The sequence below is a fragment of the Pseudopipra pipra genome, chromosome 7 (genome assembly GCF_036250125.1).
Source record: "Pseudopipra pipra isolate bDixPip1 chromosome 7, bDixPip1.hap1, whole genome shotgun sequence".
NCBI lineage: Eukaryota > Metazoa > Chordata > Aves > Passeriformes > Pipridae > Pseudopipra > Pseudopipra pipra.
This window is the reverse complement of record NC_087555.1, coordinates 39,718,871-39,740,508: the sequence shown is the minus strand read 5'-3', so window position 1 is coordinate 39,740,508 and position 21,638 is coordinate 39,718,871. Positions and strand designations below refer to the sequence as shown.

At 43.9% G+C, this 21,638-nt stretch overlaps 1 protein-coding gene across 13 annotated transcripts in view; it reads left to right on the top strand.

Moving 5' to 3' along the window:
- The window catches only part of CCDC148 (coiled-coil domain containing 148), a 60,329-nt gene that overhangs the window by 23,827 nt on the left and 14,864 nt on the right, over window positions 1–21,638 (top strand). For all 13 annotated transcript variants that reach the window (XR_010432076.1, XR_010432075.1, XR_010432074.1 and 10 more), the window contains 3 exons: window positions 4,027–4,165; window positions 6,207–6,413; window positions 19,700–19,840. Coding sequence is in view for 9 of the 13 variants with exons in the window: in XM_064661818.1 (XP_064517888.1) it covers window positions 4,027–4,165; window positions 6,207–6,413; window positions 19,700–19,840 (487 nt within the window). In the remaining 4 variants the exon portion in view is untranslated. The remainder of the gene's footprint in view (window positions 1–4,026; window positions 4,166–6,206; window positions 6,414–19,699; window positions 19,841–21,638) is intronic.

Below are 21,638 nucleotides of genomic sequence, written 5' to 3'. Positions count from 1 at the left end.
TATCTCAGGCAATTTATTTAAAGCTAGATATTGGTTTTTTTGGAGATCAGAAGGCAAGCAAAATCTTTAATGCATTGCTCATTTATGTTTCTATGATTTTATCCACAGCAACATTAAAAATGTGTTTTCAATTAAAAAAAAAGCAAGACTTTGTTCTGATAGCATTGCTTACTTCCAATATCTGGGTTTATAAAAGATATGACACTCTTTGTCACTTCTTACGTTTATATTGATTAATTTGCATGGGAATATTCTGTGAGTTTGCAAAGATGCAGCCTTGTGATTGAAGTATTCTATAATTCATCAGGCAGCCTGTGATCCAAGTGGCACAGATAGTGCTGTCAGAAATTGGAGTGACAGGTCCTTGACCTTGGTGTGTATCCCCTGTGCTCTACTGATTAATGTAGCCTTAATGAAGCCTTTGCAGTTATTGTCATTGCTCTGCACCCACAGAGACCAAACATCCTTCTGCAATACACTTCTTCCCTTGTTTTGATGATTTGAGAAGTTGCTCAGTAGTACAGCTTGACTCTCTGATAACATGGTAACCTGGTCACTTCAGCTGGGGGTTACTGCTCTGTCCTTTCATCATATGCTTGAATGTACAGTGAAGAAACCTTCAGTTGATACTACTCTGGCATTGTACATCCCATTTTTAAACTGTTGAGACTGTCTGGAAAAGAGAATTCAGAAAATGCACATAGAATGTCCAAAAAAAAAAGTTCAGACTAAGATAATATTCTCTTCTCTTCTGTGTGCTTTTCAGTCCCACTAGAGTGCCCATTGCAGTGGTCATTGCTTTTAGAAATGGAAGAAAAACTTGGGATTTTTTTCAAGCCTAGTATAGGATTATAATATTTTATAATCTAATTTAATTCCTTGCACTGCTGCTAAACCACAAGTTTTTGTGTTTGGGAAATACCCAGGTCCCGAGAAATCCCACAAATCGTGGACTTGGAACTGATGTGTGTGTTGGAGCTGCTGATTCTCTAAGCACTATTATATTTTTGCCAAGGAAGTCTGAATTATTTAAATCAGTGAAGGATGAATGGAGTACTGCAGACTCAGCACTGCATCCTTTCAAATGGGTGGGAGGGTAGGACCAAGTCAGGTACCTGGAGCTCCTCTTTGCAGGCCTGTTGCCGGGCTGTCTCTGGTACAAGTGCCGTGATTGATAGCAGGGGTTGGCATCTCCCTTGGTGGCACGGTGGCAGCCTGTGTGTCTGCAGAGCCAACACGGCAGCGGGGCCAGCACACGCTGCTGCTGCGAGGGATCTGTGGGGATTACAGGGGACAGGGGAGCTTCCCCTCGGAGCTGTTTGTATTCTTTGGGACCTGTAAAGCCAGGGATTAATGCGGGGTGAATCTGTTTCAAAGGAAGCAGCTGCCTCGGGGCTGTTGCAGAGAAGACAATTGCTGTGTTTCAGCTCCAGAACAAAGCCCAGCCTGTGCTGTGCTCTGCTACAATGCTGCACACAGGGGCAGCCAGCGCTGCATTTCAAATTGGGGTCATGCTTTCAGCCTGGAAAACGTTCGTCCATATCCGGACACTGCAAAAACCTGATATTACCTTAACTCCTCCTGTCAAATGTGTCGGAGTTTCCCGAGGTGCTGTAGGTGTCGGAGTTTCCCGAGGTGCTGCAGGTGAGCCGTTCCTCTGTGGAATTCATGGCGGCGTCGCTGAGGTGCCCTCTCGGGTTCCCTCCGCAGGATGTTGACATTCCCTGGGCGTTTGGTGCTGGGAATGAGCTGGGCTGGGTCAGCCTGATTTGGTTTTTTTGGTCCTATTTGTCTATGAGCAGCTGACAAAATCTCAGCACAGCTGACAAATTCTGGCACAGCTGACAAACCAAGGCATTGGCAGTCAGTTTGTCCCTACTTACAATAAACTACTTGTAGCTGTAGCTCCAGCTGATTGCTCCCCAGAGGATCTTCCACAAACCTTAACTTCTCCCCTTTGTAGTGGCTGGTAGTCCCTTGAGTGAAGGCTGCCAGGGCTGTATGGTGACTCTTCTGATACACAAATGAACAAAATGTTGGGGCTGGAAAGACAAGGATTATAGGTGTTATCTTAAAAAATATTTTTGTACTCTGCTCAGATCAGTAGGAGCAGTTGCAGTGAAAGAGATTTAAATCATAGCAAAGAATAATTAATTTGCTCATTAAAGTTATTCTTCAGAAATCCTATGCCTCAGAATATCAAATTATAACACACATTCTAAAATTAATAAATGATCTGATTTCATAGAAAAGCTCCCTCTAAAGAAGAGGGAGGAGTTTAAAACATTGATTTCTGAGGATCAGCTGCAAGACATTTCTCTTGGAGGCAGTAAATGCTGCAGAAACAGCCCATCCTTCCTATGCCACCTCTGTGACCAAGCTCAGGGGCTGTGTCTGCTGCTCCAGGCCTGCAGTGGGGAGTTATGGGCTGTTACAGCACCGGTCCCTCTTGGTAGAATTCCTTAGGCCCATTTCCCTTCTGGGGTACTCTTTCTGCTTTAGGCTTAGGGTATGAAACCACTCAGCTGAGACATCTATATTCAGTGTCTGTCTGGGAGGTTCAGCAGGCACCTGTACGGAAACACTTTCATTGCAGTTCTGCTTTGGCTCCTGTGGTTCCACTGGTTACCTTGTCTCCAGCCTTTGCTTGGTTGTTGCCTGTCACCAAAGATAAACTTTTTACAGGAGCTGCATCTTTGCTCTCCCATTTCAAGGCTGCCTCCTGTTCTTCTCAAGAGGACTGGGTTTAATAGCAAACTCCTGGGTCCTAGAAATAGATTGTTGGATATTTCACATAGTAATAAGAAGAGAAAGTTTTCACTTATTTTGCTATCTCATGTAAGCTTGTCACCAAACTTGCCAGAAATGGTTTGTTGTTAGTGAAATGGTTTGTGGAAATGGGATATTGTGTCTTTGCATTCTTGAGACAATGCACTGCAGGTTTACTGTGCAATGTGTTACAGAAAAGTTGTGTTAAACTGGGTTACACAAAATTGTTTCTTAATACTAATGTTCACTGTTTTCTCCTCAGAGATAATGCTGGATCACATAAGGAAGTCTAGTTTAATATTAATTACATATCAGCAGCTCACAAAAATCCCCTTTCTGAAGTACCTGTTTTTTCTGCTTTTTTCTGCCTGCATAAGGATAAGGCTGTTCCATTGCCTTCCTGGATGCAGTGTATGGAATACTGAGGCACTGCTGCTGGCTCAGGCAGTCCAGGAACTGCAGCAGCTGGAGGTGGCAGGAATTCGAGGTGGGGGTTACAGAATCTCATGATTGCCATCTTTTAATTATCCCTCGGCTCTTAGTCACTTCTGAAACCAGGTCACTGGGCTAGAGAGACCTTTTGGTCTGAGTCAGTGTTGCTGCTCGGATGTTAATGCTGACAGTGACAGCCTGACATTAATCCCTTGGGGGCCAAGAGTTCAGATTGAGGGTAAAATCTGAGCTACTGAGTCCAAGCCCGTGGTACTCTGTTTTAGCTGGACGTTACTTGCTGCTCTGATTTTCAGAGATAGATGAATACAAGCTGATGGGTACAACTGCTATTCTAAAAAATGCTTTGCTGAGGAGTTTGTGGCTGTTAGGAGTTTGGTTTTAAACTAGCTCCTCATTTAGCTGCATGCAGGGATTGTCACTTCGTTCATTCCATTTTGATCATGTATTTAGTGCTCAGTGGTAGAGTCTGATCATCTTCTTCCTTTTTCACACTGTATTTTCCCATGTGGGGTGACTGGCTCTCCACTGAGGGGGCATGTTGGAGAAACAGTGTCAATAAAGAGCCAGGTTAGAAGGCAAACAATTTGCTTGAATGATGGCACAATAAATGGTCACATTAGCAGAGCATTCTATGTTTGCTTTGTTTCATTAAATGAAACAAGCTCAGCTCTGACCCAACCTCCAGTTTACAGCATCAGGACTGTGAGCCCACTGAAAGCTGGGGCTGTAAAAATAACCCAGAACTGAACTCCTCCTTTTCAGTGGTTAAGTTGTACTGGGGTGGATTGTTTTACATTCCTATAGGAACAGTGACTGGAAGGAAGAAGATCAGTGGGTTTTCCAGGCTGTTATCAATCAGTATCCAAGTGATCTTCAGAGGAGGAGGACTTTGTACCTGGATATGCTGCAGAGATACCTTCCCCACAAATCCTGGCATGAGCTGGTCAGTGTTGGCTTCAATATTCGTTCAATTATACAAATTCTTACATAAATTATGTAGTGAGCAGTTGTATTAAAGAATGTTTATCAAAGTTTTTTTGTTTTAAAATTTCTTAATTAAAAATTTTATTCTGCATAGTGAAGAAGAGATGTCCCTGTTTTCAAAATGCAGGACCTTTAAACCTACTGCCTCTTCAAAACAAGCCCTGGGGAGATTTTATAGTTCCACACACTCTTACAACCAAATTCACAAAATAATTTGTTAGCACTGCTTTTGCTGTGCTGTTTTATAGCCATGTCATGCTCCTCTGCTTCTCTTGGTGTTTTTATTTTTCATGAGGATGTAGAGCCTTGTCGCACTGTCTAGTAATAGTTATTTTAATTGTTCTGTGGCACATATATAGGAAGAAGAGTGAAAAGTTATCTCCTGCTCTCAGGTAGAGGCTATTTTTATATGTATAATGCCTTTCAAATTGATTGCTGATTCCTCTTATACTCCACAGTGAATAAGCACACAGCACTAATAGAGAAACCCATTTCAAGGCCAGAACACTTCAGGAACTCATAAGGAAAGTAGGAGGCTTTTTTTATCTCTGGCTGTATTTTTAGACCATCTACTTCCCTGTGTTTGAGGAGTGTCTAGTGCAAAGGAGTGACAGTGAAGTGATACTGATAATTAGCCTGAGTTTCACTAAAAATAAAGTTCTTATGGATTTTGGACCTTTTGCCTTGGAGAACTGGGATGAATAGTCATGTGCTTTGGACAATGGAGATGTATTTTAAGCACAGCCACTATTATTGGTTCTAATTCTTTGAAGGTTCATTTAAAATTTAAGAATGCTAAATTTAAAAATCTAACTCTGCATTGAGCTGATATCTCTTAGTATGTGTATTAGCATGACAAATATGGAAATGCTAAAACAGTGCTAAGAATCTGTCCTTTAAGTGTGTGTGTAACATTGGAATATCAGCCTGAGAGCCTCCCAGGCCTCCTCCCCTCTGTGCACGATGGTCAGTGGACAAGCTCCCAGTGCCTGATCCTGTCAGAGCTCGTTGGAGAGGCCTGTTTTTGGCTGAGCAAACTCTCCATCCCATGCCTTTTGTCTCAGCTTTGGCAGTTTGTGAGTCTGGGGCAGCAGCCCTGACAGAGGGAGCTGATGAGGTGGTGGCCTCGTGTTTAACCAAAGGGAACATCCAGGGCCATCTTCATCCAGCCACAAGCTGATGGGAATATCTGTGAGCCAGGCACAGTCAGCACCCCCTGCCAGAAGCCTGGAAATCAGCCTCTGGAATGGTCTCCTGGACACCTGTGAGCAGCCAGCCATCTCTAGAATCTCCTTCATCCCTGTAACTTGTATTTTTGGGGATATTTTTGGCTCAGGACTCAATGGCCTCGGTCTATGCAGCCTTACCTGCTACTACTTCTGTCAAAGTCTTGAAGCCTGAATGTCCTTGGGAACCTCGCTGAGTTAGGCCAAAGAGGGTGTATTTTGGATTAAACACTCCCCATTTTTGCTAGGTGGTGATGCTGGTGGTGGCACTGTGCTGCTTGGCAAGCTAAAATTCTATTTCCAAATTCCCTGTCAGGAAAGAAGTGAAGCTGATTCTCACCTGTACTGCTTTTGTACAGCTGTTTTGGTGTCCTATTTCTCTGTAGATCACAATTTGCTAAGAAAAGCCTCATCTTGCTGGAAGTACTCAGTATCTCTGGAGATGTATTGGAAGGACATTGTATTATATGTCCCTCAGGGCAGGAAGGGACCATTGCATTCAATTCCTATTGCAAAGGTGCAGTTCAGTAAAGAGCAGTGGGCCAACAGGTTGCTGGAGTGGCACATGGTGCAGGCAGAGAGGGCACGGCTGGAGAGAGGTCACTGCCCTGGACACCTGGACATCCCTGGCAGAGTGCACTGGCCCTGCATTGTGGATTATTGGTGATAATATAATTAATTTAAGTATTCTCGAGGTTTGTAAAAATATCTAGAATAATTTTATATTATTAATGCATAGTTTTTAAACCCTTCTGAAATGCTTTCCTCTCTCAGGTTGCTCATGAGAAAGCCTGGGATCACTGCCATTCCATCAGGAATCAGCACAGAGCCTTGCTGCTGAGCTGGGCTCAGGCTAGGAAAGCCTTTGTCCTTAGGGCAGTGGCAACTGCTGCTGAAGCTGCTGCTGCTCATGAGGCAGAAGTGGTGCTGGCTGACTCCAGGCAAAAGCAACTGGAGATCTGTGCTGAGCTGAAAGCAAAGGTATGTTCGGTTATAAACCCACTACAAAACTGTTTCTCACTGAGAAATTCAAAATGAAGTTTTTAGATTAACACTAGCCTCTTTTCAGAGAAATAATGAGTATCTGTATACCCTTCTGTTTATTTTTAAGAATATTTTCTAAGACCTGAAACAATGGATCCTCTAACTTGTTTGCTCTTGCTATGGAAGCTTCACAATATTGTGAATTTACTGTGTTGAGAGGTGAAAAAAAGATGAAAATACCTGGGTGTTTTCGGTAAGAGAGTAAAATAAAATGGGAGGAGCCTGGGTACAAGAGGAAGGTGTTGTGATGTTCATGCCTAAGGCATTTGTAGGAGGAATCCCATTTCTGGGCATGAGAGGCATGTTAAGATTTGTTTAAGCTGTTCTCTGTGATTTTTGACTTGCACAGAAATGAACATCTGAGAGCAGGCACGGTGTGTTATTCTCACTTTACCAACATTCTCTCTGCTGAGCCCTCACTTTGCAGTGAAACACTAAACACTTGATTTAGGTTTTCTACAAGTAGGAAAGCACAGTAAAACCTGTGCTGTGAGGGAGAATTTGGATGTTGATGCTAGTTTTTCACTTAGTAGTAACACAAAAGCCTTTCTGTCTCCTGTTCTGGAGCTGTCTGGTGTAAGAAGGTTTGACTCTAAACACTTTAGGGTTAGAAACTGTCTGGGCTTGACTCTGTGAGGAGTCCCCTGGCTCCTGTGGCAGCCTTCCCTGGAGCCACGTGCAGTAAGGAGTGGTTCTCTGGAGCTGGGGGGTGTTTGGTGTTTTTTTACCTGGGCCTTCCTTTCTGGAATGCCTGTGTGTCTCCTACCTGCACAATCAGAGATGGAAAGACCATTTATTCCTGAAGTGTGAATTTGAGTCACTTTTTCTTCCCTTGTTTCTTCTATTTTTCTTCCCCACAAGAAGTGACAAGCATGTGCTGGAGTACTTATGTTGTTTCCATGTATCTTGAAATTCTCACAGATGCATTGAACATTGTCTACAAGTTTTTTAGATTCTGACCTCCTGTTTCCAGTTTGGAAACCTGGACCTGTTTGAAACTTAAACCTATTAGGCCTACACTGTTCAAGGGTGGCCTTCAAAGGGGTCTTTGTTAAAATGTCGAACGTTTGAACAAAAACAGCTCACCTGTTCCCCAGAAAAGAGGAACGAAAAAGGAACATATTTTTCATTAAGGGAGGATATCATTGTGACCTTGTTTTGATCAGCTCCACAGCTCAGAGGGCTGGGGGACGGAAGCTGAGACTGGGTGAGGAGCTCGCTGGTTTTCAGAGGAATGATTCTGAACATATCTGTGGGTCCTCTTTGAGTTTGATGGGGAGATGTGTTTGAAAACTCCTTGTTTGCCCAGTTATAGTTCATTTTACAGACTTGTCTTTCTGCACTTCTGGACTGTGCAACTACAGAGTGTTGGACACAGAAAGTGGCTGCTGGGAGCTGTCAGGTAAAAGGGAGATCTCAGTCCAGTGAGCCAATTTACATGGATAAAACCCACCCTGACAGGGATCCTAAGATGGCTGAAAAGGGAATCTGTCTCTGATGAGTGAGTGTGGAGCTGGAAATCAGGGATTAGGGCTGTTCTCCCACCTTTTCCCTTTGGCCATTGATTGACTTAACATTTTGTTTTCACAAGTTTAGTGTAAGGGAATCTTACTCATGTCACTTTGCCACAGGGGCCGTGGAGTTGCTGTAATGATTTAGCTGTGAGCAAACTCTAAGTATGCTTGTGAGAAGGTTGTATCTGACTGAGAGGGACAGAGCTCTCCTTATTACAGCAGCAGGTTTCAGAGAAAGCCACAGCATTTCTGTGCCTATTGACATCATCTGTAAAGGAAGTGATGGCACGTGCACTGTAAGATCTGTAATACCTGACAGGGTGTCCACGGTCTTAATTGCTGCAATAACCACATGATGTACCTAACTTCTATATAGTTCTTTTCCTCTGTCAACAACCAACCAAAGGTGCAGTAGACTGAATAAAGAATACATGATTTAAAGCTGGTTTAAATACACTAAGAGCCATTGCACTATGCCATTGGTGAGACTCTAGGCCTTGTGACTGACAGCAGGTGATAACAATTAAAGAGTAAAGCAGCAGAGAAGTTAAATTATTATTTATAGCAGTTTTTACTTGGGGAAAGGACTTTCAAACTCTTATTCCATATTCCACCTCACAGAAGATCAATGTGTGTCCTTAACAGAAATCAGAGTCTCTAAGGAGGAATTTTGGAACAACTCAAGAGGCTCAGGTGAAATAAATCACAAGGGCCATATGGTAGTCGTCTGAATGAAGCAAAGTGTGAAAGAATGATGCTGGGGAGGATGCACTGCGCATTCTGAGAGAGGAAATGTGTCTCATGTACATATCTTTAACACCCCTGTTTGCCATGGGAAAGCAAACAAAACAAACCCTGGGGGGTTACACTTGGGTGAGTGATCAAGAGTCACTCAGTTTGGTGTGCTTTGTACTGTGGAGATCTGCCCTTGTCAGGCTTCTCGAGTAGACACTGTAAAATATTCTTTCTGTATAAAAATCCTCTTTCTAAGCAACACAGAGAAGCAAATTGTTCCATGTCGCAAAGTAGGTAAGGCATGAAGTGAGGGGTGATCTTTTTGGAGGGTTAGGGGGTGCTGCCTCACAGCAGGGTTTGAAGGGATGAAGTACTTGCTGTGATACCTCTAGAAATTCAGTCGAGGCGTCTGCATGCTTTCCAAACATTATTTTCCTATTGGATCTATCTTAAAATATTTGTAATCCAGTACTTTCCCTCTTTGTATAAAACAGTTTGAGAAGAGCACACGAGGGAAGACCTACAGCAGCAGACAGAAGGGCAGTTTGATCTCATGTGTGATGCTTAGTTGTGGGCTTTTCCTTCCTCAGCACAAAGCTGTGTGCCTGCCTGCCTGCCTTTAAATCTCTTCTCTTCTTTGTTTTGAGTCCCAGGATTAATCCCCCCTTCAGTGCTAAAATCTCTTGCAACACATTGTGAATTTTGGGAGAGCAGCTCTTGCATTCCTTATCCTGGCAGAAACTAAAATAAATTAATTTTGAAAGGAAAAGTGTTAGATGAAATTAACTGGGATATTGCAAATTGTGTAAAGCATGTTGCAGATTGCCTTCCTTTTCCTTTCCTGTATTAGAGGAAAGAATGTGTGGCCATGGCCAGGCTTCACGAACGAAGATTTGGGAAGGGCTCTACCCACGTTTGTTGCAAGTGCGTTGATGTGTTAGTAAACTCAGGGGGGAAAAAAATATTTCCCTATTCAGCATATAGTCAAGTCACTGATTTAAATGCTTTGACTGCTAGAGGAGATCAACATTAAAGTATTAAAACTGAATGTAAAAAAAAAAAAAAAAAGTCTGCACAGGTATCACATCTAGTACTTTGACTATAATCTGATCATTTTGAAGGACACTTTCAAAAATAAATATTTGGATAGTGAGATACTTAAAAGAAGAGTTTTCTTTTTCAGAAGCATTATCTGTTCCCTACTGAGGTGGCCCATTCATTTGTTAGACATAAAAAATAGAAGGAAGCTTTAATAAATGCTCCAAAGTGGATGTGAGCAAATATCTAAGACTTTAACATTCACCAAAGATGAGCCAGCTCTGATTCAGCAGTACATTTTTAATCCAGACCTAATAAACCTGGATTTAATAATTTGGGGTCAGCCCAGCATTGATGAATTGTGTCTTTAGGGTCAGATGAAGCTCGTCACAGTAAGTGTGACGCACTTGCAGACGTTGGCTCTGCAAATTTGCCTTGCTTGTCCTTTCACCCCTCCACTGCCCCCCGTTTTCCTGCGCACCGTGTTCTCTCACACGGTGTTATTTCTGAATCTCTCACCTCCTACTGAAATCTTCTCACAATGGATGCCTGATGTTTGCCTGTAGCCCCAGGAGTGCCCAGAGCCCTGTGCTCCAGAGGAGCTGACCAGGGCAGTGTGTTAAACCACTGTGTGTGTTTCTGTTGATCCTTCCAAGGACACCGTCACAAATTCGAGCTTCATCCTTTGGGCATAATTTGCAAGCTTTTGGGAACAGGGGACTGCAGGGTGCCCTGTATGGAGGAGACCAGGGACTGACCTGTCAGCTCTGAGATCCATTGGAACAGCCCATCGCACCCAAAACTTCAGCTGAGCAGGGGAGCACGTGGTGCCTCAGCCTGGGCTGTAGCACACTCAGCTGCCCAGCTGCTGGGCTTGGCAGAGCCCGGAGGGTCTGCAGGGTGTTTGAGACATACACTTGTCTCTCAAATTTAGTTAACATTGTCTGGTGGTCCCCAAAATTACTTGAGGATGGGTCTGCTGGACAAGCAGATATTTCATGCAAAACATATTTTCTTAGCATTATCTCCTTCAGCAAGGAAAGTGGCACTTCAGGCAAGAAAAATTGCGTTAAAATTTTGCAGAAGTAGTAGAGGATCAAAGGGAGTCTCCTCCATATGGTGGCAGATAGGACTAGGAGAGAGAGTACTGTATATAAAAGGATAGCAAATTCAGATAAGTAGTTGTAAATAGAAATACAGCCTACTTAAGGTCATGCTTGTGTGAATATCTAAGCCTACATAATATTTAAACATGTTAATAAAGTGCTTACGCTCCTGTTGTCAAGAACAGAAAGATGTTCTCTAATGCTGGCTGAGAAGGGAGGAACTACAGGGACAAGCTGTGAGAAGTAAACTGTTCACACACAGCCTTGAGCAAAGATGATTTGATGTGGTGTCAACTCCAGGGAGCTGACAATGCTCCTGTATTGGATCCCAGGTTTTATCAGTACTGATCCCAGCCCAGTTTCCTCTCTGAAAGCAGTGTCTCATTCCTCTTCAGGTCATGACTGAGGGTTGTGCTCCAGTGCTTTTCTCTCATATCCCTTTTTCAGATTTAAACACTTGTACAGCTGAAGGCAATGTTCTGTTAACAATCAAAACAGTTACTTTTAACCAGTTCTCTGATTTTTTTTTTGACCTCTTAGAGGTAGCCTGTGGAGCACAGGCTGTTCAAGAGTACCCATCAAAAATCTACCAGGGATGTGAACTTCCATTGTTTTTCTAATCACAGCCAGAACGAGATTATCTTCTGAGATTAACAAACTTGTGAGTGTATTATTTGTTAATTATCCCATTGCCAAATGCTCTAATACTGCTCTAAAGCTTCTCAGAGGTCTTGTGCAAGCCAGTCAGAGGCAGAAACTGTTAGCTTTTGCCATTTGCTGCTTGTCATTTAAGACCCTGTGGAGTCTGGATGTGATTCCAGGTGCTGTTCAGAAGTTTTCACGGTTGAAGAATCACCAGTCTGGAGAAAAAGGGGCAGATTTTTAGAGTTGAAAGTTAATGGAGACTTCAAATCACCACCTGCTAATATCACAATTTTTGTTGTTAGTGACATGTCGTGTAGATAATGCTGATGTTATAACCTCATGTCCAGCTACGTGGTCTTAGGAGGGGCTGCACTCCCTGTAACAGAACTACAGTTCTTTGCTGGGACAGGAGAGCTTGGTCCTGTCCCCAAGGAGAGGGAGCATCTCACTGCTGACCTGCTGTTTGTGTGGCTGCTGCCCTGGACCCCCTCTCACGGGGGGGGGTGTGAGGTGGGTGTTTCTATTTAAAATTAGGTGTTCACATGGATTTTGAATGCTGTGGAGCTGACGGCCCCAGAATTTTAAGCCTTGCACCACAGAGCACAGGCAGCAGGACAGCTCTGGGCTGGTGCCACCAGCCTCTGAATGAAACCTCTGAACAGCAGTGGTTCCTGCTGATCTTCCTGTGCAATATGGAGCCCCCTGTACACCTGAACTCCCTCCAGCCTCCTCCCACAGGGGGTGAGTCCCTGACACGTGGGCTGTTTTGAACATGCCTGGCAGTTCATGAGGTTACTGACACACGAGGAAAGGAAAAAGATACATATGATGCTGATAAAAAAGCACTTTCTGAATTTAAAAAATGATAACTTTTTCACATTGTTTGGACAAACTCCTCCACTCTGTAATGTTTCAGACCCCAGGGAACTGTTCTTAATATGCATTTTAATTTTTCCCCTTTTCTAAGCTCTAGTATTCACACCCTGAGGCACCCATCTCATTAGCTTTCCATTTAGGAATATATGCATACACTTTCTATTCTTATTGTATTTCCAGGAATAACACTGTTAATATTTTATGTTTCAGTCTGTACTGGGTTTGAAGTGCAAGTATTTCTATTTTTTTTTAATTTTCAGTTGATACAATTACACATCAGTAGCAGGTCTCCTATATGTCCCAGTTTCTTTGGCAATGTCAGCTTTGTTGGGACAGAATTTTTAGTAGTTGTTGGATAGACATTTCTGTATAATTAGTGACTTTAAAAAAAGGTTAGTTTTGTAACAGTCTTCTATTGTCCTGTTTCCTTTGTAAAATGTTTAAGTCTAAGGGATTTATTATTCCATTAACCCAAGTGGAATTTATGTGCTTCTATTAACCCTGGGAGAAATTATCTGGGTGAATCCTTGCTCTTCTATGGGAGACTGGGTCCTTAACTTTTATTTTCTTCTGTGTTTGCTTTCCCTTTCCTTACAAAGATTTCCTTTCTTTCCCCTGTCAGAATGGCAGGGAGTTGCTCAGGCAGAAGACACAGATCAGCATGTGCTGCTTTTATCTGAAGTGTTAACGACTGAACTATATTGCAAGTGAAGAGGCTGCACTGCTGACAATAAAAGTCACCTTTTAATGAGTTTTCCATGTTAATCTTCTAGTGATCTCAGTTTGGCTAGTTCTAGAGGAGATAGAAAGTAATGACCTGCTCTTGTGTAGGGAAATGAAAAGTTTGCCAAATTTATTAAATCATCTTCCTCATTGGCTGATGTGTCCATTAGGAACTGAGCTCAGAAGAACATCCTTACTGAAGAGCTGATGCTGCAATCCTTTAGCATATAACTTCTTATCACTTAATGACCTTTTACATCTGCCTTGCTTATTTCTGTTTCTCAGGACATGCTAGAAAGGAATAGCTCTAAAATGCCTTTTTCTCTGTAAACAGAATTCCTTAGGTCACCAACTTGTTCTGAGGCTGCAGTCCTTATTTTAAAAATGTGAAGGAAAAATGTCATGGTTGACGTGGTTGAAATCCAAATTTGCAGTTGAGAGGCATTTTTCCCCCTCCGTGCCTTGTGGCTTCCATCTGGAAGAATGAAGAGGTATCTCTGCCTTGCCATAAATGGGATGACTCTCAATTCTATATTCAGCAAGACACTGAGCAGAGAAGATGGTGGTGACGCAGTGAGGTTGGCAGGGAGGGGAGGGAGGATTGGAGCTGGTCTGGGCGCTCGGAGTAGATCACCGGTTATCTGAGCATGGACATTCCTCCATGTGCTTTGGACTCTGTTGATCACCAGCTTCCTCTGTCTCCCAAGCTCCACAGGAGCACAGTGTGAGCAGATGTAGGGAAGCCTGAGGTGACTAGAGGACTCCAGACTGAACAATCCTATGGGAAGGCAGCAGATGCAGGGTCTCCTACGATTCACTGCTCATCCTTTCCAGAGCTTATTTTGTGGTTCTCAATGACTACTTGGGCTCTGCCTGGAGAGGCCAAAAAGCTTCTGGACTTGTTCTGTGCTTCAAGGGTACTTTCAGTAGCCCAACATGGAGCTTTGCCACAGAGTAGCAATTGTATTGGTGCTTCCATTGATTTTGGTGCAGGTGGCGTGCACAATCTAACTCTGAGCTCAGGTGCTCACAGCTGGCCCCACTGTGAAGGTGGAGCTTTGTGGCTCTTGCTTGTTGGGATTTCTCGCCCTCTTTGCAGAATAACCACTGGGAACTGTGGGACAAATGTGAGGAGACATATTATTTGTTTCCTTTCTTTATCCTTGGGGGTTTTTATATATATTGAATTGCTTTAATTAGTATTTGAGTCTCTAGTCATCTCATAATCCCATTTTGCTGTTTGTGACCACACAGCCCTGACCTGCAGCTGCTGTTGCTGTGACCCCACCGTGAACAGGCTGGCTCTGTCTTATGCTGGAATCCTGTTCCAGGAGGGGCTTCCACGACCAGCCAAATTCTGTGGTACTTCTTTTGCCACGTGGCATCTTTATTTGCGAAGTTATTTTTCTTGAAAGGACCCTCTACGTTTTTTTCCTCCGGGCATTCTTAGAATCAGTTGTGAACAGCTGGAAGGAGAAAAAAACTTGCAAACCTTAATAAAAATAAGGAAAGGTGAGCAGAAATGTTTCAGAGATAAATAAAATCCTGGGGGATTCTGGAAGGGTATTGGAATTGGGTCATTTCTCAGGCTGAAAGAGTGAGCTAGAGAGAATCAGGGTGGGCGTCTCAGAGGATTTTCTTTTTCTGACTTCAGTTGTGACAAACAGGGCTGGCTTTATCACATGATTATGGGGAATTTTTGCTTAGAATCTGAATTCCAGCAGCTCAGTGTGGCACAGCATAGTCTGTGAGAGTACTGGTCTGAGCTCTGGGTAGTCATCTCTGACACTGCTCCTCCCAGGCATTTTATGTCCCTTTGGTTCCCAGGGCATGTTTGTCTCCATTTCCAAAGGCTGGTGCTGCTCCCTGTGTGACCTTTGCTGTGCAGACCCTCCCCACACCAGCTGTCCTGTGTTTCTGTTTACCCCTTTCAGGAGCTTGCTGACTCTTCTTGTGTCACCATAGGCAGCTTCAGGGTCTGTTTACAATGTAAGTCAGTGCTGCTTAAAGAGAAAATCTTACATGATGCCACATTACCGTTTGCTAATTTGATGGGAGTTCCCAAGGAAAGTCTCTCAAATTGTTCTGTCTTTAAAAGAGATGTATCTGGAGCATTAAGTAAATGGTAAATACATTATAACTATTCAGATGTTAGAGTGAAAGAACTAATTTATTACTTTAATTAGTTTGTAGTGTACTTTACATTATTGTAATATGCAATATTGAAATAATGATCTGAAAATAGGTGTGTACACATTCTGTTCAGCACAGCAATTTAATAATTCACTTGGCAAAAGCTCCTCTAATAATACATGAACTGTGAAATGTACTTGAAATGCCAGTTGTAATTAAAAACTTTCAGAACTTAATGTTGGCAGTACTTGTACTGCTAAAATGTAAGCTGCTTTGTGGAACAGGCACTGGGGGAGCCAGGTTTCAGTGTATTTTCAATATTAGTTTAACTACTAGGATCTTTTTAATATTTAAATAAAACATTTACTGTTGACACAGTAAAATCTACCCTTCTGATTTTGCACTCATAGGAATGAAAGAATGCAATCAGGAACACATTAATTTTTGTGTGCAGTCTGTGCTCCCAGATTGCTGCTGCAGTCAAGCTGAATTGTTGTTCTGGAGGTTTTTTTGTTCTCCAGACCCTCTGGAGATAAAAGCTTGCTGAATGCAGCGGGCTTTCTTGGCAAGCTTCAATTGTAGGAATGCTGGCAATTCAGCATCAGGTGGTCACTTTTGAACAGCACAGTGATGAAAGCACGGAGGTGCTGAGGAGGTTCCTCAGGAATGGAGGTGCTGAGGAAGTCCCTTAGGAATGGAGGTGCTGAGGAGGTCCCTCAGGAATGGAGGTGCTGAGGAGGTTCCTCAGGAATGGAGGTGCTGAGGAGGTCCCTCAGGAATGGAGGTGCTGAGGAGGTTCCTCAGGAATGGAGGTGCTGAGGAGGTTCCTCAGGAATGGAGGTGCTGAGGAGGTTCCTCAGGAATGGAGGTTCCTCAGCTATTCCCCTCCCTTCCCTGCTGGCCCCGGGCACTGTGGGCTGGGACATGACCAGCTCTCCCCTGCCACTGTGGGACTGCTCTGTGCCACTGAGGCACAGCTGAGGGTTGGCCACTCTGTCCTTTGTCCCCAGCAGTTCAGATAGTCCAGCTCCTAATTTGTACCCCTGTGACTGCACGGACAGGGACCGCTTTGGGCACCTCTCCTGTGGATGGGGCTCCCCAGAGATGTTCCCCTGCACAGGCCACAAAGTGAGCTGGGGCTGTGGCTCTACAACTGCTCTCTGGCACGGAGGCCTTTAATGTTCGAGTGTGCTTTAATAAGTGAAATATACTGGCATTTGAATCAGCTGGTTAATGTCTAATTTTTGTTATTTCTTACACTTCAGTGTAGCTCAGCTTTAGGAACATTTTATTCAATATGACTTTAACTCTTCATGTGAGAAAAACCATGGCATAAGGCCAACCTACTGAATCCCATTTTATACATATTTTGTAAATACTGCTTTTCTGGTTTTTACCATCTTTTCCCTTTTCCCCCCCTCTTTTTTCCTGCCTTTTTTTTTTTTTTTTGGTGTAATTATGAATTATTTTTAAAGGAGTTGAATTGTCTTTGTCTTAATGAAAAGACATGGATTAGATAAACATGGGGGAGGGGACAGGGGTAATCTAAACTAATTTCATGTGCTGCCTACAGAAAATAATAACACTGGGCATGGTGAGCAAATATGATATAGTTACACTCTCCTTTGGCATTCTCATTATCCATTTTCCTGATTGGCAATGGGCTCATACATTCAAAAACCTAACTAGATAAAGGCAGAAAGCAGATTCTACCCCCTGAATGTGTGTGTTAGTGATTTAGGGCAGAGCAGGGAGTGTTGGAGGTGTGGGGATACACCCTGAGTTACTGGCTCATCTGTTCTGTCTGGGGAACCCCGTTGGATGATTAGTGCTTTGTAAGCTGAGGGAAGTTCTGGATTTGATGCTTGGTTGTGCTCATTTGTTCGTATGAAACCTGTCAAAAATCTAGATTGTGCCTCAATATTGATTTCTGACTTGAATCAAACGGCTGTAATGGAAGAGCTATGTGGAAACAACCGGGGAAGGTGATCACGGCCTGGCACCAGATTGGGGTGTAACATTGCCAAGCAAACCACTGCTAATCAGAATGAATTAATAAGGAGGCTTGAGATGATTTCAGACTGAACTAGTACCTATATCTACTCACTGCTTCACTGGGGTTTGATTCCTTCAGTCAGTTGTTGTCCCAGACTCTGCTGGGCCCACTCTGTTCTCCACATCCATTTCCAGGCAGTGCTTCCCCTGCAGTGTCAGGGAACTGGAGCTTTCATTGAGACCAATTTAATGGCCTCAACGAGGCCAACGATTGCAGTGCTAATGACTGCAATCAAACAGTCAAAAAACTCCCTGGTTAATAGGTAAATTAATATCCAGAGACGACCAATAAAGGATCAGAAGAGTTCTCAGACGTGGAGAGAACTGAAGCTGCATCATGTACTGAGCCCAGTGGCATTGATCCCAGTACTGGAGAGAGTGTTTGAAAGGAGCGTGAAGCAGGATGTAGGAAAATCCAAGCTTACAAAAAGCAATTTTTTTGTTACATAATCTGATTGTTACCGCATTTCTGTTCAGAAAATCTCAGTGGTGTTATTACCGACGTTTAAAGCTCCTTCGAATGCTTCTGCAGCTTATCCCAGCTCCAATCTGAGTATGCTTTTAGCAGATTTCATTCACTGTTTACTTGTTGTTAGATTGTAAAGCTTCCTGCATATGGTTTTGCTTTGATCTGTTTCAAAAGCCAGGTAGAAAAGATTGCATGTTCTTGTAACTCATTTTTAAAGCGTTCCTTTTTGACTTCATTTGTGTGGCAAGTGAAGGGTAACTGAAACAATTTAACATTTTATTTTAGATTCTTAAAGTGCTAAACTGCATGAGCAGGCTGCTGGCAAAATTGCTACATGAAGATTTGGATTTAAACAGCTGTTGTGTTACAAGTTTCAAGTGTGAGGGGGGTTTAATTCGGGTGTTGCAGCTGAGGCTGGAGGGACCTCTCCAGACCCCCGGGGGCCACCCCCTGCCCAGGCAGGGTCAGATACAGCTGGTGACCCAGGATCCCACCGAATCCAGGTTTAAACCTCTGCAGGGGGTGGAGGCCCCATAACCTCCCTGGCCAGAATGTTCTAGTGTCCATCCACCCTCTCAGGAGGGAAGTGATGGATGGCATGGAATTTCAGGAGTTCCAGTCTCTGCCTGTTGTTTCCCATCCTGTCACTGGGCACATCTGGCTCCATCCTCTGCATGCTCTTCATTTTTGGGTTGTTTTCTTATTATTACTTTGCTTGCACTCCATGAGAAGTCACATCATGGATCAGCCTATTGCAAAGAGCAAAGTACACTTGGTATTTTAGCAAGAAGTGGGGCAAGCACAGCATCACTCAGATGTAACTCACTGAGAACCTTGGACCATGGGGAGCTCTGGATTTCTGAACAGAACATCTGTCATAAGCACAAAACAGAAGAATTAATAGTCTGTGCACACAGCCAGTGGAATGCAGTAAAGGTAGAAAAAATTGTAAGCATTTTAATATCTTAGCATTAAAGTGCTCACTGTAGTGTAGAAAACCAGCTGAAAAATGGCTCCAATGCTTGTTCCTTAGAGGAATGCAGAGTTCTGTTAGCACTTGACAAATCCATTACAAAAAGAGCTGGCAAGCCAACAAAAAGGAGACATCATTAATCCTGTTGAAACCAGTGTGAAACAGATGAGCACACAAGTGCTCCTGACAGCACCAGGAAATCGGGACCCTCACTGGCTGGAGATGAGTCACTGCCCGTGGCACGGGGATGGGGTCTCTTCTTTAGCTAACAGTCTGTCAGGTCATGTCAGGAGTGGATTTTTGGCAGGTTGAGCTGGGTGGTCCATCCGCCTCCAGGCTGTTTTGTTAAGAAGCAGGGCAGGCTCTGCAATGAGGGGTGTGGGGAGCTGGGCCCTGGCCTGCTCTGCCGCGGCTGCTGCCTCTCTTCCCACAGAGGAGGGGATGTTGTGTGTGCAGGACCCCCCAGGATGGTCACAAGCCCTGGGAGGGGGCAGGGTGCCAGGCTGGTTTCCCCTGTGAGAGCTGGCAGAGTTGAAGGCCCTGTCCTGGGGGGAGTGTGGAGCTGTCACAGCAGTGCTGGCCGGGGGCTGGGAGCGCACTCTGCTCGGGGGCTCTCGGTCTCCATCCCTTCCCAGGTTCGGTAAGGAACATGCATGCCATTGAAAGCCTAAGTGCTCAAGGGGAATTCAAGATCTGAATTACTGAGGTGGTTTTAGCAATTTTACCTATAATCTCTTCCCGTGTGATTTTATTGCATCTTATGCCAGTCAGTAGCAAGCTGCACATGGACATGTGGAGAGGTGGTGCTTGCTAAATGATTGTGTTGCTGATAAGATTATAAATCTTCCTTTGTACATGGATTACATGGGTTTCCTTCCCAGTCTCAGCTTGGCAGGATCACAGTCACAGAGTTACACAGTCTGCTACAGGACTGTCTCTTCAACCGTTTCTTCCAGGTTCTACAGTGGAAAGCACAGCAGGAAGAAGCTGCTAAACTAGAAGCTGCTGTAGCTGCCAGAAGAAAAGAAAAGGAAGATGAGAAAAAAAGGCTACAGAGAGAACAGGAAACCAGTCGTAGAGCTCAGGAGAAAGAGAAAGTATGAGAAACTTTTATACGTTTTTGCATATGTTAATGTGTACAATTGCTCCTGTAATCTTTAACTGATTTCATACCACTTGTGTTAAGTATTGATATAGAGAAGGGCAAATGGTCACTTGGGTCTTGCTCCAGTCCATTTTAGCTCTAAAGCTGCCTGCTCTGACACACCAGTTGTGTTACTTCATTGCCTGTCTTTAAAAAAAAGCCTGTCCAAGTCAGTGTGTGACTGTGGCCGTGTCACAAACCAGCAGAGGGGCATGGCTGGGTCTGACTGCACAGATTTGTGCCTTTGAGCAGTGTGGCAGCCTGGGGAAGCTCCCAGTGCTGCAGCTGAGTGCTGCAATGCAGCAGAGGAGCCCGACAGCTCACAGCCTGCAGGACAGCAGGGTGGGGGACCAGCACGTCTCCAAGGGACAGTATTCCCAGTACTTGTGTGCTCGCCCCTTGGGAAATGGCTTGGGTGCAGCTTAACAGCAAATCCAAAATCTGCTGTATGAATGTAATGCTCTAGCAAACCAAGCTGTGGCACACGTGTTTGTGTTGGCCTTTTTACTTAAATGATGTGGCAAAAATCCAGGAGGTTGTTTCATTAGGATTTTACCTCTGAGTCCAGAGATACAGAGAGGGACATTTAGTGAGGGTTTGCTGCTTAGGTCAAGAGTAGCTTTGCTCCTGCTTTACTTTTTGTTCCAGCTTGTTCTGTGTATTTGCCTTTACACACACAGTGTTTGTAGTGGCAGGTGGCTCTGAAACCACAGGGAAGGAAGAGGTTTGGGCAGGCAGTGCTGACACAACCACTAGCAACATTCATTTTATCTGTAAATATTCTGGTTGTGCAAACTTTTCTTTTTTGTGATATCAATATAGAACCATCCTCTGCCTGTGCACAGATGGAATAGCAGCTGTTTGGGGTCAGCAGTCGTGTTTCACTGGAGTATTTTCCATCTTAGATCCTTAAAAGGGCTGCTAACCTTATACTGCAGCTGCTTTTCTGGGGAATGTTCTGGGGCAGCAAGAAGAATATTTAAAATACATGTGAGCAGTGTAAAAGAAATGACCACCCTCTACCTGGTTTGTGACCCAGGCAAGGTGTGTCAAGCAACTCCAAACACAGGAAAGGGTAACATGCCATTAACTCTAAATGCCAATGCTACAGTTGCTCTGTTGGACTACAGATCAGAATTTTTCCTGTATATTTAAACATGGAATTTCAAAAATATCCATTGATCCCTAATTAGAGTTTATGAGAAAGCCTTCAGGCAATGAGGAATACAAAAAGGGAGTAATTGCAAAAGTGAGAGTTTTATTTCATAAATAGAAGTATTTGAAACAACATTAAATAAAAGCACTCTAAGAAATATGGTTCTAGGTCAGGTTGCTTCCTGACCTTCATATGTCAAAAATGGCCTGTCTAAAGAAATGATTGGCTTACAGGTTGGGAATTCTGAAGTATAAGCACTGTTTGGAAGACCTGTTTTATTCTGAACCACGATAGTGAAGGGGTTTTCTGCACTAAGTCCATCATTCTGTGCAAGGTGCTGCACATGGGTCAGGGCAGTTCCAGGCACAGATGCAGGCTGGGTGGAGAATGGATGTGGAGCAGCCCTGAGGACAATGGACATGACCCAGAAACCACCCCCGTGCCCTGGGCTGATCCCACAGCGTGGGCAGCAGGGAGGGGGGGGATCTACCCCTCTGCCCACTCAGGTGAGACCCCCCTGCAGAGCTGCTCCAGCCCTGGGAACAGCAGCACAGGGACGTGGAGCTGCTGGAGAGAGTCCAGAGGAGGCCCCGGA